Source organism: Ziziphus jujuba, chromosome 4 (genome assembly GCF_031755915.1).
Source record: "Ziziphus jujuba cultivar Dongzao chromosome 4, ASM3175591v1".
NCBI lineage: Eukaryota > Viridiplantae > Streptophyta > Magnoliopsida > Rosales > Rhamnaceae > Ziziphus > Ziziphus jujuba.
The window spans coordinates 6091019-6109349 of NC_083382.1; the positions used below are offsets into that span (position 1 = coordinate 6091019).

Genomic DNA, 18331 nt, shown 5'->3' on the forward strand with positions numbered 1-18331 from the left:
TCCTTCAATTTTGTTAAAGCATAAGCAATGATTAGCACACATCCAAGACACATCCAAGACCCTTATGGGAAGCATCATTATATATCACATATCCATGATAATCTATTGGAATGGTAAAAACTGGAGCAGTGATCAAACATTGTTTGATCTTTTTGAAACTCTTTTCACACTCATCCGTCCACTAATACTTAGAATTCTTGCTTGTCAACTGAGTTAATCGCGAAGCGATCTTAGAAAAGTCTTACATAAAATGACAGTAGTAACTAGCCAATTCTAGAAAACTCCTTACTTCACCAACTGAAGTCGATCTAGGCCAATTCATCACTGCTTCTACTTTACTAAGATCAATAGAAATTCCTTTTTGGACACCACATGACCAAGAAATAAAATTCGATCCAACCAAAATTCATATTTCTTGAATTTTGCATACAACTGGTTGGTTCTTAACACCTCTAACACCTTCCTTAAATGATCTTCGTGTTCCTCATAACTCCTTGAATAAACTAATATGTCGTCAATAAACACAATAACAAATTTATCCAAGTAGTTTTTAAAAACTTGATTCATTAGATCCATGAAAGCCGCAAGAGCATTAGTTAACCCGAAAGGCATCACTAAAAACTCATAGTGACCATACCTCATCCGAAAGGCTAATTTTGGAATATCTTTCTTTTGGATATGTAATGGATGAAAACCAGATTGCAGGTTAATTTTCAAGAATACACAAGCTCCCTGTAGTTGATCAAACAAGTCTTCAATTCTTTGCAGTGGGTACTTATTCTTTATAGTTACCTTGTTAACGTTACACTAATCGATGCATAACCTTATAGTCCCATCCTTCTTTTAAATGAATAACACTGGCACCCTTCAATGCGAAACACTTAGTCTAATGAACCGTTTGTCAAGTATTTCCTACAGTTGTCTTCAACTCCTTAAGCTCTAAAGGTGCCATTCGATAAGGTGCCTTAGATGTCAGTCTTGTGTCTGGTGCTAGATCGATCCTAAACACTACCTCTCGCTCAGGTGGAATTTTGGGCAATTCATTTGAGAAGATATTAGTGAACTCATTGACAATTTGTACATCATGTATTGTTAAATCTTCCTTTAAAGTATGCACAACACTAGCCAAAAAGCCTCTACAACCTTTTATCAAACATCTTTGTGCTTGTAAATCTAAAATTACTCGAGGAAAATGATGCAGTTTAACACCTACATATTTAAACTCATCCTCCCCTTCAGGTTGAAATACAACCTCCTTCTCATAGCATTTCACACTGGCATGATAGGCTGCTAGCCATTTCATGCCTAGAATTACATCAAAGTCTTGCATATTCAAGATTATCAAATTCGCAACCAAATCTCTACCATCAATTTCAAAACTTGACTAGCACACATTATCTCCCTAGAAGGGGTAGCTACACACATCTCACAATCTAAATTCATAGGTTTCAAGTCAAGTTTACATGCAAAGTTACAAGATACAAAAAAATGTGTCGAGCTAGAGTCCATCAATACAAAAGCTGAGTATCCAGAATTAGGAATAGTACCTGCCACCATAAAAGGTGAAGCCTCTGCATCATGTCTAGTAAGTGCATAGGCATGTCCCTAAGTCAGCTGGTCCCTCTTGACCTTTTAGTTGCATTCCCAAGGTTAGGGCAATTCTTCAAGATATGTCCATGCTTTCCACACTTAAAACATACACCAGTCTTCTTGTGACATTCACCTAGGTGTTTCTTTCTGCAAGTTTCACATGTAGGATATTCCATGATGGGCTTCTACCTCATTCTTTAGATTCAGCTTTCATAGACATCTCAACATTAATTTCTAATATCTGGGCTCTCTGAAGTACCTCACCATAAGTTTGCAACCGCAGCACAGAAATTGACCTCCTTAACCCATCCCTAAGGCCTTTCTCAAATTTCTGAGCCTTACTTTTATCAGTATCAATAAGACAAGGTGCATATTTGGAAAGTTCATCAAACTTCCTCTCATACTAGGCTAATGTCATCTGACCTTGCTTTAACTCAACGAATTCAGCAATCGTATTATCTCACCGTGTCTATGGAAAATACTTCTCATAAAATAACTCCTTGAATCTAACCTAAGTGATTTCCTTTCCACATTCCAAGCTCTACTAGTCATCTCCCACCAATGGTTAGCACTTTGCTTCAACATGTAAACAGCACATGTGACCTTTTGTGCATTAGTCCATGTCATAAAACTGAAAATTTTCTCCATCTCTTTGATCTAATCTTCAACTACCAACGGGTCAGTTGATCCTTCAAAAGATGGTGGTTGCAACTTCCAAAATTACTCAACAATATTTGCGTTGCCAGCATAAGGTTGTTGTTGAACCGCATTTGTCTGGCCCGCATTAAGTTCTAAAACATGGCCATAAAATCATTTGCTTGAGGTGCCTGTGCATTTCTTTGTGGTGGTGGTGCATTCTCTTAATTAATAGTCGGGACATTTCCAAGGTTGTTAATGTCTCTTCTACGAGGAGGCATACTACAAAATAAACCATATATATATCTAGAAAGATAAGCACAAATTTTCTAAGATTACACAACAAATAGATAGTCCTATGGATTTGGCATTTAACTTATTGTCTCTAAAGCTCTATCTAATTGTCTACAAAATCCTATATAAACCTTAGCTTTGATACTAGAATTGTCACACCCTAAGTCTATATACTTGAAATATGATAAAAGTCATACTTATAACACTTAATAGAACTTATAATGCGGAACATAATAACTCTACAAACATCATTAATAAATAATATCCAAAAAATATCTCCACAAAAAAAAAAAAAAAAAAACTCCAACACCCAAAAAGTCCTCCAAGCTAATTGATATAAAAATAAAACACCATTATCGTATGTCAAATATAGTTACCTTGAAACTATGGTATACTTGAAACCATAACAATGAATAATGGATATAAAACTCAGCAAGCTACTGGGTTTTGATGAATACAAAAGCAAGAAAATACTTAAAATGATAGCAAATATATATCCAATATTATCTTTAACAACATAAACAGAATTTTCTTATAAACTCTAATTGTTAATTATTTAGTAGGACTTGGCATAACATAATATTATCCATCGGTAATCCATATCAACTTGTGTGTGAGGCATGTAACAAGTGGGGAGATATCAATTTTAATAAAACAAGCACTCATACCCGAAGGTATAAGTCATACCCCTATTGTGATCATCAATAGGTCCTCCCACATGAAACAATATATCTAAACTCGAAGGTAAAGAATCATAAATCACTAGAAAAATACCCTAACATGATTCATCTCAACACCCGAAAACATATAATAATATATCACATAAATGCCTACTAAGTATCAATAACTAGAGCATAAATACATACACCAATAATCCAACAATTTATTTGTGCAATTTACTTATATATTTCATAAAACATAAAGTTATAAAAGAATATAAATAAATTAGTAATATATCATAACTATATATTTGCTATGGTTTCAGATAAAAGTCTAGTAACTCATCTTGATCAGCAAAGTCCATATAAGGTGAACAACCTATGGATAATATCAATAGTCTTTTATAAGTATAAAGCAAAACTATCATATACCATAATTATTTTATGTATTCATCCTAAAATCAAGTTCTTAAATTCAAACTAAATGAATAAGAGTTGATATCATAATATCATCATATCCTAACTCTCAAATCTTAAAATTATAAGCCTACAACAATATCAAATCACCAAAAACTAAACAAAAACCTATTAATCCATAACAGTCTCTAAATAAGAATTTAATTCCTTATTCAAACGATATCATCTAAGTCTGAAAAATTATAAGGGTACTCTGCACATGCATAAGTACCTTTGGTTAAAATAATTTCACAAAAGAAATGATGAAAAACTATTGAAAACATTGAAAAGTTAACAAAGAAATACTGAAATTATTAAACTTTTAGAAACCTTCATTTAATATTCCATCCTTTTCTTTTCATAAAATTTTGTATTCATTTGAAATTTTATAGATTAATACTAGATACTTATATACATTCCTATAAAATTTCAAAAACCAAACAAAGGTTGAAAACATGGTCAAAATTAAATTTAGTAACTAATTGACAGAAACTGAAAATCAATATTTCACAGGAAGTTCGGTCTAAATAAAAAATTCATTAAAAATAAAATACAGGTCCAAAAGAAGTAAAATTTTACAGAGTTTTAAGAATGTTATATAAAAACTATTAGGTCAAATAAAGACATGAAAATATTTTAAATTGAATTTTATACTTTGCCAAACAAATCAGAAAATAAATTCAGACAGCTGAATATAGGTAACTTAGAAAATCACCACTGCCAAAATAAAAGGAATTTGAAGCTAAATTTTTTATTCTATATAATAGTATACATATGGAGGATAATGAATAAAAAGTTTCAGATTCAAATAATTTTGTTTGGATCTATTTTGAAATTTTTATATATGAACTATACTGCAATTGCACAGAAAAACGAGATAGGAAGTATAAAAACAAAATTTTGTAATAAATTGAAAAAAAATCCAAATCAACCCAAATAAACATGTCTAATTTCATATATAAAAAGTTTAGTGCCAAAAGAAACTTTTAAATATTTTAAATAAGTTTAAATTGTCATTCTATGCAGATTCCCATATAAATTCTAGATTAGGGCTTCAACAAGAATTCTTCAATTTAGCCTTAGTCATTATTTCTATAACCACAAAACATCTCAAATAATCTCATATAACATAAAAAGATCAGAAAAAAAAAAACAACCTTGATCAACTTCAAAGATTTAGGATTTTCTTTTATATGCTCCAAAACTTGTTCAGAATTTCAAAATCTCCAAAGATACTGGATTCTAATAATCTTAAATGAATATCAAAACCCTAAATTAAAAAATCAGAAGCCCTTAATATTAGCCCTAATAGCATTTAGGGCTACAAGAAAAAGAAGAAGAAAACTTACGCGATACCCTAGCGACGCAAGGTCGAAAACAATGTAAAAATAAAATACACATATCTTTTCCTTCCTTTTTATATATATAAAAAAAAGTAAATACTTTTTTTTTTCAATTTCCTAATAAAATTGAAATATACTTATAACAAAACCTATTAGGATAAAAACTCTCTCCTTTTTTTTTAATTAAAAAAAATAATTATAAAACTTTAAAAGAAAATAATATTAAATATATATATATATAGAGTATATTACAAACCCCCTCCCTCTTAAAAGAATTTCGTTCTTGAAATTGATTTACATTAAATATCGAATAGATGGGGATACTTCTCGCAAATCTCATGTTCATATTCCCAAGTGGCTTTTTCTACTGTATGATTTCTCCATAGAACTTTTACTATGGCAATTTTCTTTGTGCGTAGTTCTTTTTCCTTTTGGCCTACGATTCGGAGTGGTAACTCTTCATATGTAAGGTCCGTATTGAATTGTGGAGGATCAAAACCCACCACATGTGAAGGATCATGAATGTACTTTCAAAGTCATAGAAAGATGATGCTTCATCAAATTTCACATTTATAATACTACAATCTTCTTTATATGTGGATTATACAACTTGTAAGTTTTGGATCTTTCACTATGTCCCACAAAAATACATTTTTTAGCCTTGTCATGCAACTTGTTTCTCATAGCATCAGGAATATGTGCATATGCAAGACTTCAAAAAATTCTCAAATGATGAACACTTGGTTTTGATCGGTGCTAGGCTTCATGAGGAGTGCAATTTTGCAAAGCTTTTGTTGGTGACCTATTGATTAAATAGGTAGCATAACATATATGTGAGATCCCACATCGATTGGAAAGGGAACGAAGCATGCCTTAAAAGAGGGTGTGGATACCTTTCCCTTGCGACGCATTTTGACAAAACCGTGCGGGCTGGGCCCAAAGCGGACAATATCGCATGCGGGTGGTCTGGGCTGTTACATATAGCTTCTACCTAAAAATCTAAAGGTAACCTTTTTCTTTTAAGCATATACATTGCCATTTCCATGATTGTTCTATTTTTTTATTTCACAAACACCATTTTGCTGTGGTGAATAACGGGATGTTAGCTCATGTCTTATACCAGCCTTTTTAAAAAATAATTAAAATCCATTTGAAAGATATTCTCCACCATGATTAGTTCTCAAAGTTTTAATCTGATAACCCGAAAACTTTTCAACTTGAACCTTAAAATCCTTGAAATGCTTAGGACTTTGCTTTAAGAAAGAATGTTCGATCTTTCTTAAAAACTCATCAATAAAAGAAATAAAGAACCTATTACCTCCCATAGATGGTTCTGGCATTGGACCACATAAATCTCAATGGACAAGCTTAAGAGGTCTTCTAGCTTGTTGAAAAGATTTTGAAGGAAAAGACTCGCAATTCTGCTTTTCAACTTGGCAAGGTTCACATACTCCAATCATTTGATGAATTTCAGGTAGTCCTTCAACCATCTTTCTCTTTGATAGCAACTTTAGACTTCCAATATTTAAATGCCCAAATCTATCATGCCATAATTTTGAATTTTCTTCTTCAACACATCTAAAGCAGTCAATATTAGAGATTTCCAATGTAAGAGGGAATAAATTATTTGGAGTGTAACGGCCCAGTCCACCCGCATCAAGATATTGTCCTCTTTGACCTAGGGTTCACTCCCTCTCTCCCCCCTGGCCTCAAGGTTTTGTCAAAACGCGTCTTGAAGGGAGAGGTATCCACAGCCTTATAAAAACTGCTTCGTGCCCCTCTCCAACCGATGTGGGATGTTACAATCCTCCCCCCTTGGGGCCCCGCGTCCTCGCTGGCACACCGATTTGGGTACTGACTCTGATACCACTGTAACGGCCCAGTCCACCCGCATCAAGATATTGTCCTCTTTGGCCCAGGGTTCACTCCCTCTCTCCCCCCTGGCCTCAAGGTTTTGTCAAAACGTGTCTTGAAGGGAGAGGTATCCACAGCCTTATAAAGACCGCTTCGTGTCCCTCTCCAACCGATGTGGGATGTTACATGGAGCCACTAGAATTTTAGCAACAAGCTGACTTTTCCTCCTTAGGATGCACATATTATCATGAAAGTGAATATCCAATCCCTTTTTCAAAAGTTGTCCAGTGCTTAGCAAATTCCATTGTAATCGAGGAACATAGTAAACTTCTGACATTTTCTACAAAGCTCCAGATTTAGTTTTAAAATAATTTCTCCCATACCTTGTATTTTATAGGATTTTGCATATCTAAGTGTCACTTAACCCTGTGCAAATTCCTCTAATGATGAAAATAGATGCTTATTGCCAATCATATGCTTACTTGCTCCACCATCTAAATACTAAACATTATTTATATCATCATAGCAAGTAGGAAGCAAAGTTTCAGAATTACCTTCCTTATTCTAGTGAATGAACCCAGCATTCTTTTTTTGATTAGCTGGATTATTCCAACAATCACGTGCTTTATGTTCAGGCTTGTGACAATAATAGCATTCAAAATACCCATGTCCATGTAAATTAAAGCCTCTTCCTATTCCTCCTTTGAATATGCCGCCTTTTCCCCTTTGTGGTGTGTTTTCTGGCTAATTTATATTTTCTAATAAAGAATCTTCTTTGCTTGGACTCCCTCTCCCTTTTCTATGAAATTTAGAACCACTTCCTCTATTATTGTCTCCTCTGCCATGTCCTCAAAAATTAACTTGTGAGAAATTTTGCACTCTTATATTTGTAATTTGTGATTTAAGAGCTTGATCAACAGAAGTCTGATTGAATGAAGCAAGAGTTCTTTTATTTACTCAAAATTCATGAGACTTTAAAATTCCAAACAACTCCTCTATTGAAACAATAGATAACTCTTAGGATTCTTCTACTGCAACAGCAACAAAACCAAATTTTTCTGGAAGACTTCGAAGAAACTTTTCAACAACCTTTTGATCTACTAAAATTTCTCCATTAGAAGCCATTTGATTTACAATAGAAGTAATCTAATCGAAATAATCTAAAATGCTTTCACTTTCCTTCAGTTCTAGTTTTTCAAATTCTGCTCTCAAAGTTTGCTGACGTACTCTTTTCACACTTTCTTCTCCTTTATATAGTGATTGGATCATCTACCAGGGTTGCTTGGAAGTTTTTGCTTTTGCAATCCTTTCAAATACTGATCTTTCAATGGTTTGATAAATCTAAAAGAGAGCCTTAATGTCTTTCTCTCTTTTTTCTTTCAACAAAATGCTTTCTGCTGTAGTTAGACTCTCTTTATCTTTTGGCTCTTCATATCCATCTTCAACAATATTCCCTAACTTAAATGATTTTAGTAGTACCTTGATCTGATGGCTCCAATAATCATAATCTTCTCCATTGAAGTGGGGAATAAGAGAAGCCAAATTGTTTATATTTTCCATGAGCTTTGATATCAATTCCTGTTTTTTTTTTTTTTTTTTTTTTAAATTTTTTAAATTTTTTAATTTTATGCAGTGCATTACACATTTTTAAGAAGGGTAGCAAAAGCAGAGAAAATATATAAGACCTTTTGTTTCTATTTTCCACACCCTTGACTCAAAAGACAAAAACAGAGATATATAAGCATTCACCTTTTTCATAGCTCATGAACCATATTTAAAATATTCTTACATTTCCCATACATGTTTATTATATCTTGTGGAGAAGGCAAATATTAAATTTTGTTTATTATTCCAACAGGTAAGGCTTACACAACCTTCAAGGTTTAGAACTTCAAGAGATTTCAGAAGACCCATGCCTTTTGGAAGATTTTGTAGACAAATGCAACCTTTCAAGTTCAAGATGGTAAGCCTTTCAAAAAGTGTGATGGATGGGTGAATCTCCACTAGATTTACACAACCTTCAAGAATCAACTGCTCTAGATTTGGAACCACCCTAAAGTCTTCAAACTTTCTTATATTTGTTGAATGACTTATGTCAATGGTTTTCAAATTGTTTAGAGGCTGTTTTATTGACAAGAGAAAAAAAATTTAGTTACTTCGTCTAGCAAAATATATATTTTCCAAGATAGATTAGCAAAGAACAAAGAATTATAATGGTACGTACCTTGATAGGGTTGTTCAGAAGACTTTTGCTCAACCACAACTTCAATTGGACAAGTCCACCTCGTTGGAAATTTGATGGCAAATATTCAGCAGGAAATTTATGCCACTCAAGGAATCGTAACCCTTTAGAAAGATGTTCAATATTCAATGTGTGACCATCTCTCATTTCCAAGGCAAGATTACGAATAATGAGCAATCTTAACTTCTTCATGTTTGAGAAGGCTTCAAAATCGCAAACCAATTTTTTTGGTTCTACAGGACAGCATACTATGGCTTCCACTTTTGTTCCTTAATAGTTAAGATTAAAACATACAAGTGAAAAGGCGCATAAAAACTGTATATGGGTATATATTTAATTTATAAAAACACAACATGAAAAAGTTTCAAATGCATTTAGTTACTTCCTTGTAATTATAAGCTTCAAAGTCATCTAAATATATTGCTATTTGCCAAAAAAAAAAAAAAATTGTTAAAACGAATAAGGAGATAAAAATTTGATATCCTCAAAATTACAACATACTGAATTTATGAAATCGAAATATTATGAAATGCAAATGCCAAAAATCATGATTTTTATTATATGAGAAAATTTCTTACCGTGTTATGCTCTAAAACATGAGATAAATCATCATAATCCCATATTCTACTGCATCTTCCAAGGTCATTGCGGGATTTTTCCCGAACAATTTCCTTTCCCATCTCTTGTAACAAGTCGTGCATCCAAACTCGATCAACAATGTCAACATGTAGGAGAGATTTATCAATAAGAACTCCTATCCCGATTTCTGGATAGAAACCACAATCACCCATAATTTGTATTACATAATTTTTATTAAATCCTTTGAAGAAGCATGCAATATCTAGGAAAATATTTTTCACTGTTTCCTCAAGTCCATCAAAACTGATTTGAAGTACTTTCATAATCTCCTTGTTTGGATACTCCTTCAGCCTATCCAAAGCACTTTCCCATTGATTTACATTTTTTCCACATAAAAAGGAACCGAGTACTTCTAAAGCTAATGGAAGACCGCCAGCATAAGCTATCACTTGTTCGCACAACTTCTCATATTCCTTTGAAGGATGAGTACTTTTGAATGCTCTATGAGAAAAAAGTCGAAGACCTTCAGTATAATTCAATTTCTCAACTCTATATATGCTACATTCTATATATGTATTTAAAAGCAAACTTTCATCTCTAGTAGTTACAATTATGCTACTTCCACAGCCAAACCATTTATTTTTTCCAGCTAATGCTTTTAGCTGGTCTAAGTTGTCAACATCATCAAGGACAAGAAGTATTTTTTTATGGCGTAACTTACTTCTTATCATGTCCATTCCTTTGTGAATATCCGTTACTTTTATAGGGAAATCATTTAGAATGTCCGAAAGAAGAAGATTCTGCAAATACGCAAGACCATTTTCATTCTTTTCACACACTTCTCTAACATTTCTAAGGAAGCTGCAACCTTCGAATTGGGAAGACATCCAATCATAATAAGCTTGAGCAAGAGTCGTCTTCCCTATTCCGCCCAACCCACAAATTCCAATAAAGTGAACATTATCCAATGATCGAGCACAAACACAAACATTTAGTTTCTCTAGTCGTGAATCCATACCAAATAGGTCCTCTGAAATGTTTGACAGTGCAGCACCAAGTTTATTCGATACCTCTATGATAAAGTCTTGTATAAATTTTGCTTCATTCCTTAAAAATTCAGACGTGGAAACTATGTAAGTGAAAGTATAGCATTAATTAGTTTTATAAATGTAATTTTTCTACTTAAATAAATTTGCATATATTTGCACAAAAATTTGTATATTGTTAATTATCCCTCGTATTATAATGGAAGACATGCACGGTAACACGGAAAATGCTATCAGCCGGTTATCACTTCACCATAAAAACTTTTGATTATGTATTAAGGTAATTAACACTGTAACACTTAGTCATCTTCTTAAAGACTTAAAACCGATTTATATGTTTATCCATGTATAAAAAATAAAAATTCCATTTACAACAATAGATAAGGCGGAATTATCAATTAGTCAAACCATGTATTTGAAGTTTAGTTGGATTAATCGACTATATATATGTGTAAATATTTTTTAGGAATTAATATTCTTATAAAAGAAAATTATAAATATAAAAAGATATATGTTTAAATTTGTTTTTTTTTTTTCAATGTTAATATACATATATATGTGTGTGTGTGTGCGTGTGTAACAATTTCTGTTAATGCATCCCTCCCACTTTTCATAGATATAAATATATATATATATATATATATATATATATATATATATATATGTATATGTATCTGTTTTCTTGTTTCGAAACTCAATCATAGATGAGAAAGGAAAAAGGGGAAGACATAGATAAAAAGAAAAGGACAAGTATATATTGCCTACCCATCATGTAAAGCCCATCCAGCAAGACCGGCAACTTGTGATAAAGCATTCCTCCATCTCTGCACCTTTTGAGTAAAATCTTGTTCATATCTGTGGAATGGTTCTTCAAAACTTCCAACCTGGTTCTGGACATGAGATGGATCCACATGGTAGAAAATTGGCAGAACAATCTGTTCATAGGCGTCCCTGCATTCAAGAATCTTGACAAGTTCATCCAAACACCATCTCGAAGAAGCATAGTTTTCCGAAAGAACGATGACCGAACAGCGTGACTTTTCAATGGCTTTCAACAATTCTGGGGAGATGGATTTGCCTCTCTCAAGTTTATCATCGTCTAAGAAGGTGTAGATTCCTTTCTGACAAAGAGCTTGATAGAGATGACTTGTGAAATTGTTGCGGGTGTCTTCACCCCTAAAACTCAAAAACACATCATATTCTGTTCTAGGAGAATAAGAACAAGAAGTAGAGGCAGAGAACACTGAGTAAGATCTTTTCATAGTTGCGACTGGAAGAGATGCTAAGAATATAGCGCAAAGGGCCTATATAATTTATCAGAGAGGTCAGATTTGTGCAGTAACTGGACTGAGAAGAAGGAATGCAAATTAGTAAAACCTATATATAAAATTAAGCTCAGATCTACCCATAGGACTCCAATCCAGCTCTACGCGTTTTTAGGTTTATTTTTTATGAGGCCTACACATTGTGTGGGAACCTTCCCTGTTTGGTCCATTACTTTATATGAAAAAGTAAAAAATTATGTTACTAGAGGTGGTAGTTCAGCCAAAGGAAAGTTTTTAGCTTTCATTTAGGAGTTGACGTCTGAGGCTTAACAAGCTTCATTATTGACTTAAATAGTCTCATATCACAATGCTACGGCTTGATAGAAAGTATTTTTGTTTTTTTTGGCAAAAAAACAAAAAAAAAAATAAAATAAATAAGAAAGCATGTTTGGTCCATTACTTTCAGAAAATTTAGGTGCTCTGTTGTCCTTTTTTCTGTCTTCAATCAGTCAGCGTCAGAATTGGAAATTATGTATCTTTCTTAAAAGTTGTGCAAATTGCGTCGACCTCATGGGACCCTCGCGTTCGAACAAAGCTAGCTAGCTGCTTGGCAAGTTCTTGTTGGCTTGATTCTATATAATTATTATTAACAAAACCTATTAGCTTATACCAGCATAATTGTACATTTTTTAAAATGCTCTGTTCTAGTTATATAATTACCTCTCAACTATATATCAAAATGTGGAGGAAAAAAAAGAAAAAAGAAAAAGAACACACACACACACACACACACACACAAAATAATGATATAATTTAAAATCTCCATAATACCTAACTAATAAAACAACAATGTGGGTGCAATCAGCATAACTTCTCTTACTGAAAATATAGTTCTGTTGACGGATAATGGAGGTACAAACTGATAATTGGTATTTTCTTTTCCGTATGCGTGTCTTTTGTATGTATTTCCTCTGTGCAAGTATGTTTTCCCTATTAATTCACTATGATGATCGTCAGGCTCTAAGGAGAAAGAAACTGCTTTGAAGTCTGACTAAAAAACAGCACCTATAATCACCCCTGACATTTTCTTCAGCTTAGTTGAAGGCACGGCGAAGGTTATGAAATCACATTCACATTTGTAGCTGAACCAGCTCGTAATGTCACATCCTGGAGTTATAAGTTGGAGTTCAGAGTCCTTCAAGAATTTCTGTCTACTTAAATTGGAACCGTTATGTTTTTGACATAAAAATCTAAAGAGAGTTAGAGAGACATAAAAAGATAAGAGCAATAAGGAAAGTTAGGGAGATACCTCATTTTTATGATCTTGGCCATGATGTTGCCATTAATCTCGAGCAATAATTTACAATCAATCACTAACGTCCAGATGCCTTAAACTTTGTGGAAGCTCTGGAATTTCCCGAAGTAGTTCACATTTTGTCAAATTAAGGTTCGAAAGTTTTGAAAGCTGGACAAAGGATGGAAGGCTAGCAAACTTGTTTTCAGCTAGATTTAATATTTGAAGATTGTGAAAGCCATTGGGAGTCACAAGGAAATCCACTTCTGATAGATTGCAATTTTGAAGATCAAGGGACTTCAATTTGGGGAAGGGACAGTCTAAAAGGCTCTCAGGAAGCATTTGGAAGACAATGGGAAGCAAATCCTCAAACTGGAAGTGTTTATAAGTCCCAGAGGAAGCTATACTCTTAGGAAAAAGAGAGAGAGATTCGAGCAACCACCAAGACCAAGATGCTCAAGGCTAGGTAGCTTATAAATCTAAGACTTCAAGCCCAACTAGATGCTGAATTGAGGGATGCAACTCTTTCACAGAAGTGGCAGATAAGTAAAGTTTCTTTAAAATTTTCATTTCTGCAAAAATATTTGGAAAGCTTTCAAGTCTTGAGCAGTTTGCAAAATTCAGTGTTCCTAAAGATTTTGACCTAAGACTGCTTGGAAGAATGCTGAGGTTACAGCAAAACTGAAGGTTCAGCAAGTCCAGACTACTAAGAGACCCAACAGACTCATCAATCTCAACTAAATTTGTACAATGCTCAAGATGTAAACTGATGTGATTCCGCCTGAGCCATCTCAATTGATAACCCGCTGGGGTGCTGACCCGACACAGATGAAGACCAGGCCAATCACAAGAGCTCAAATTGAGAGATTTAAGACCTGGGAGCATTTATACAGGGGGTAATCAATTCTCAATAGAGCTTGTCCATACTTGAAGATACAAAGCCTATTCTAAGCATTCAAGTGGTGGAAGCCGATATGGACCCGGATAGCAGTTTTGGTGCAGATATTGACAACGGGCAGCATGAAATGGTTCCAACTCTTTATGGATTCAATACATATGTCTAAGAGGATATGAAATCAATTCAAGGCAGCTTAAAAGGCATTCAAAAAGGGGTTGTACGAACAGCTTCAAATTTGGCCTGTTTTTTACTGTATTTTGTACTGGCTTTACTGTATTTTGCTGAGTTGGCTTTTTCTTCCTCTTCCAAGCATGGGCAACATGTGGGACTTCATATTCAGCTTATTTGGCATCCTACAAAGCATATTGAAGCTGATTTAGAGCTCAATTTAGTCAAAGATTGGTCAAAGTTAACTTAATCAAAAAACTAGTATTATAGTTTCCTAATTTGATTCTACTTTTTGTTTTAGGAAATTACCATTACTTTTTAGTTTTTATTTATTTATTTTCTGGAACAATAAGTTTAGGAAAGTTATTATTTTATTATTTTCATTGTAAATTAATTAATTCCTAATTCAAAATAAAGGAATTAATTAATTCAAATTAGATTAGGAAATGAATGAGAATTTCGGCCACCATAGGAAACTACTTTGTATGGCCGGTTTTTCCTTTGTTTTTAGGGTTTTATTTCTTGGCTTTGTAGCTTATTTAAAGGATTATTTTTCAATAAGAATACAACTTTGATTTTATTAAGAAAATACTTGTGAGATTAATTATCTTTTTGTTCTTTGAGAACACCTAAAACGCCATTAGAGAATTGGTTGTTTTAGCTTGACTTATCAATAAGTTTTCCATCCCTTATTGTGGCGTCTACATCATACCAAGGTTTCTAACCACAGCTTGGTTAGGGGTTGAGATCAATTCCATTAGAACTTGAACTTAATTAAGATCCGGGCTAATATAATACGGATTTAGGAGCAGGTCGTCCTAGGTTCATATCATTTGGTATCAGAGCCAAATTTTGTTCAGGTTTGATCTATCTTTATTTGCTTTATTGGTTTTTAATTTTATTCTGCAATTTTAGCATTAGGTTAAGGTTACATCCATCCCATACACGTTCTGCATCTTAAAAAAAAATAAAAAAAATTCATTCCTAATTGAATTAGGATTTCCTAGTTTTATCATATTTTTGTTTCCTAGTTTGTTGGTTGTTTTCCATCATTGTTCTTGTTAATTTTGGGTTTTGTTGATTTTTCTTTGCTGTTTAGTCTTAAATATTTGCATTCATCTATTCAAAAAAAAAAAAAAAGAGTTTGCGGCAACATTTAAAAAAAAAAAAAAAACTGCACATTTGTGTTTATTTGGAGGTCACGGGTTTGGTGTTTGTTTTGGAGTTGGAATTGCAGTTTTTTTAATTATTCTTGCTACTGCAGTTGTTTATGTTCTGTGAGTTAAAAAAAAAAAAAAAAAAAAAAGAAAGCCGAATATTAAAAAAAATATATATATCGGTTTGTTGAAAATTGGTGTTGAAGTTTGTTGCTGGAAATTTCTTGTAACTGCTGCGGTGTTGATTATTTATTCCATATTTGGAGTTTCTGGAGAGTTTTTTTTGCTACTGGATATTTGAGTTTGAGTGCTAAATTATTTGGATTAAAATTAGTTAAAGGATTTGATACAAAACTTGAATTACAAAGAACAACAACCAACACTTTTCTATATTTTTGTTCTCTTTGATTCTTGTTCGTATTTGAACTTCTTTTCCTAGAATTTTATTCTTGAACTCATAATCTATTACCATCTGGTCCAGTTCTTCAAAATTCCAAAGTTTTCTCATTAATTTGCTTTATTTTGTCTAGAAAAACCGAAAATAGGTATTTTCATTCCGTTCGGTATTTGTTTATTTTTGCTTACTGTTTTGTTGATAAGTTTAATTAAAACATACTAGTGTTCTAATTGCTGTTTTTTGGGTGTTTTAATTAGAACTTTGAGATAATTCGTTGAATAGAAAAAGGCAAGAGTGTGTGAGCTTAAAAGAGGGTAAAAGCCGAAACTAGTGTGCAAACACGAGTGTCAAGACCTTGTTTGAGTGAAACACGTGAGGGAGTGAATATTGTGAGGATTTATTTTATTTTTGCAGTATTTTACTAACATGGCAGATTCTAGAATAAAAAGAGGAGACACACCGCTGAGAATTAATGAAGAGGAGTCCGTAGGATTTCATAGTGATCCACGAGCTACCGGGAGTGGTGAGTAAACGGAATTGAAAGCTATTTTGGAACAATTACAACGGGTGAGTGCTTAAGTTGAAGATCCAACAAACATTTTTAATTTTAATTCAGTTTTGTTAACCTTTTTGAAGTCCGACTTATAGCCTTGTTTCTTCTTCTTCTTCTTCATCCTTCTTATTTTTTTTTTCAAGTTATTTTATTTCATCTGTAAATAGATTAGACATTTATTATTACCTTTTGTTTTCCTTTCCAAACAGAATTTAGTTGTGCATCACACTGATATTTTTTGTCATTTGGTACTTTTTACTTAGATCAATATTATTTATACTATGTTTTTATAGAATTTGTTTAAGAAATGATCTCTTCTTCATTTCTTGCTTGAATCACACATGTCCATGACCACTTGTATGATCTATGATCTATATGATTTTCTCAACATATTAATTGTTTACAATTGACTGTCTTTCTCGATTTGTTTGCAGTGCTGCCAATAGCATCTTTGTTTCCATTCCTTTATTTCATGGGTTTGTGTGTATTTTATTTGTGAGTGTTTTTTCATTCATTATACTCATTTGTAGATAGCTTCCAACATTTATAGCATTTTCCATGCCATTGATGGAATTTTTGCACTGTTATTTGAATTTGACATGTTTATAAGTTTGAATGTGTTACTTGACATGGAAATGTTTCTTGTGTTACTTTTAATTATATCTTATGTTATTTGTCTTGCCTTTAAGAAATTCATAGAATGTATCTATGGACATCCTTTTAGCATATTTTTCTCACTCTTTTAGTTCCTGAAGATGTATGAAATTAGATATTATTTTTTTGAAACGAATTTGGTTGAATGCCCCTATTTTGAAAGCTTTAATGAAAAATACCCCCCTTGTGTTGATATGTACATGTTAATGAAATATACCTTCTCCCTTTCAAAATTTTTTTATCTACCCTCTTCTACCATTTTATTCTTGAAAAAAATTAAAAATGAGTTGAGTGTCTTTTTTTTATATTTATATTTTTCTAGCAGTCTGGATTAATATTTGTTGAAGGTTGGCCATCTACTCAATGTATTGATTGAAATTGGTGTTTTTTTTTGCAGTTTTAGAGATTTGGGCGTCCTTTAGCAAATCAGTCTATGAGATTGGATTTTGGTTCTATACAATTCATAGAGAGTAAGGGATATTACTGGGTATGAGCTATTGCCTCAATTGTTAGATTTGGACCTTTATACTTCTTTATGGATACTCTAGGTATTTAATTATTTTCTTTGAAACTTGTATGCTAAATATTGTAACTAACTGCAGATATTTTGTTTGATTTCATCGAGGTATCAAATTCATCCAGGTATCAAATCGGTCTCCGTTTTAGTAAAGGTGCCCCGTATTGTGACAGTCCAGACCACCTGCATGTAGATATTGTCCACTTTGGGCCTGGGGAATCCTCTTACAACCCAGCCTTCATGAGTTTAAAACGCATCTACAAGGGAAAGGTATCCATACGCTTATAAGCCATTGCTTCGTTCCCCTTTCCAACCGATGTGGGATCTCACAATCCTCTCCTTTTGGGGCCCAGCGTCCTCGCTGACACATCGATCTGAGTCTGGCTCTGATAGCCTAGACCACCCGCATGTAGATATTGTCCACTTTGGGCCTGGGGAATCCTCTTACAACCTAGCCCTCATGGGTTTAAAACGCGTCTACAAGGGAAAGGTATCCACACGCTTATAAGCCATGCTTCATTCCCCTTTCCAACTGTGGGATCTCACAATCCTCCCCCCTTGGGGCCTAGTGTCCTCGCTGACACACCGATACGGGTCCGCTTTTGATACCATCTGTGATAGCCCAGACCACCCGCATGTAGATATTGTCCGCTTTGGGCCTGGGGAATACTATTACAACCCAGCCCTCACGGGTTTAAAACGCGTCTACAAGGGAAAGGTATCCACACG

At 33.4% G+C, this 18331-nt stretch overlaps 2 protein-coding genes across 2 annotated transcripts; both read right to left on the reverse strand.

Annotated features, from left to right (window-relative positions):
- Window positions 1-8525: 8525 nt before the first annotated feature.
- On the reverse strand, window positions 8526-9370 carry LOC112489334 (disease resistance protein RUN1-like). Its single transcript, XM_060816860.1, has 2 exons — window positions 9057-9370; window positions 8526-8953 (listed from the first exon to the last, which is right to left on the reverse strand). Exons 1-2 carry the CDS (start codon window positions 9264-9266, stop codon window positions 8618-8620), a joined length of 546 nt encoding a protein of 181 aa, XP_060672843.1. The 5' UTR covers window positions 9267-9370; the 3' UTR covers window positions 8526-8617.
- Window positions 9371-9631: 261 nt separating this feature from the next.
- LOC107426009 (disease resistance protein RPV1-like) lies at window positions 9632-12087 on the reverse strand. The gene is made up of 2 exons (XM_060816705.1): window positions 11465-12087; window positions 9632-10760 (listed from the first exon to the last, which is right to left on the reverse strand). Exons 1-2 carry the CDS (start codon window positions 11959-11961, stop codon window positions 9632-9634), a joined length of 1626 nt encoding a protein of 541 aa, XP_060672688.1. The 5' UTR covers window positions 11962-12087.
- Between the last annotated feature and the right edge of the window lie 6244 nt (window positions 12088-18331).

What these genes read in the sequence shown, in the direction of transcription:
- LOC107426009 (XM_060816705.1), bottom strand. Translation starts at nt 11,961, where the DNA reads ATGAAAAGATCTTACTCAGTGTTCTCTGCCTCTACTTCTTGTTCTTAT. An exon ending in GGATGGGCTTTACATGATGG is followed by an intron (nt 10,761 to 11,464) that starts GTAGGCAATATA and finishes TGAATTTTTAAG; the next exon opens with GAATGAAGCAAAATTTATAC.
- LOC112489334 (XM_060816860.1), bottom strand. Translation starts at nt 9,266, where the DNA reads ATGAAGAAGTTAAGATTGCTCATTATTCGTAATCTTGCCTTGGAAATG. An exon ending in TTCTGAACAACCCTATCAAG is followed by an intron (nt 8,954 to 9,056) that starts GTACGTACCATT and finishes TCAATAAAACAG; the next exon opens with CCTCTAAACAATTTGAAAAC.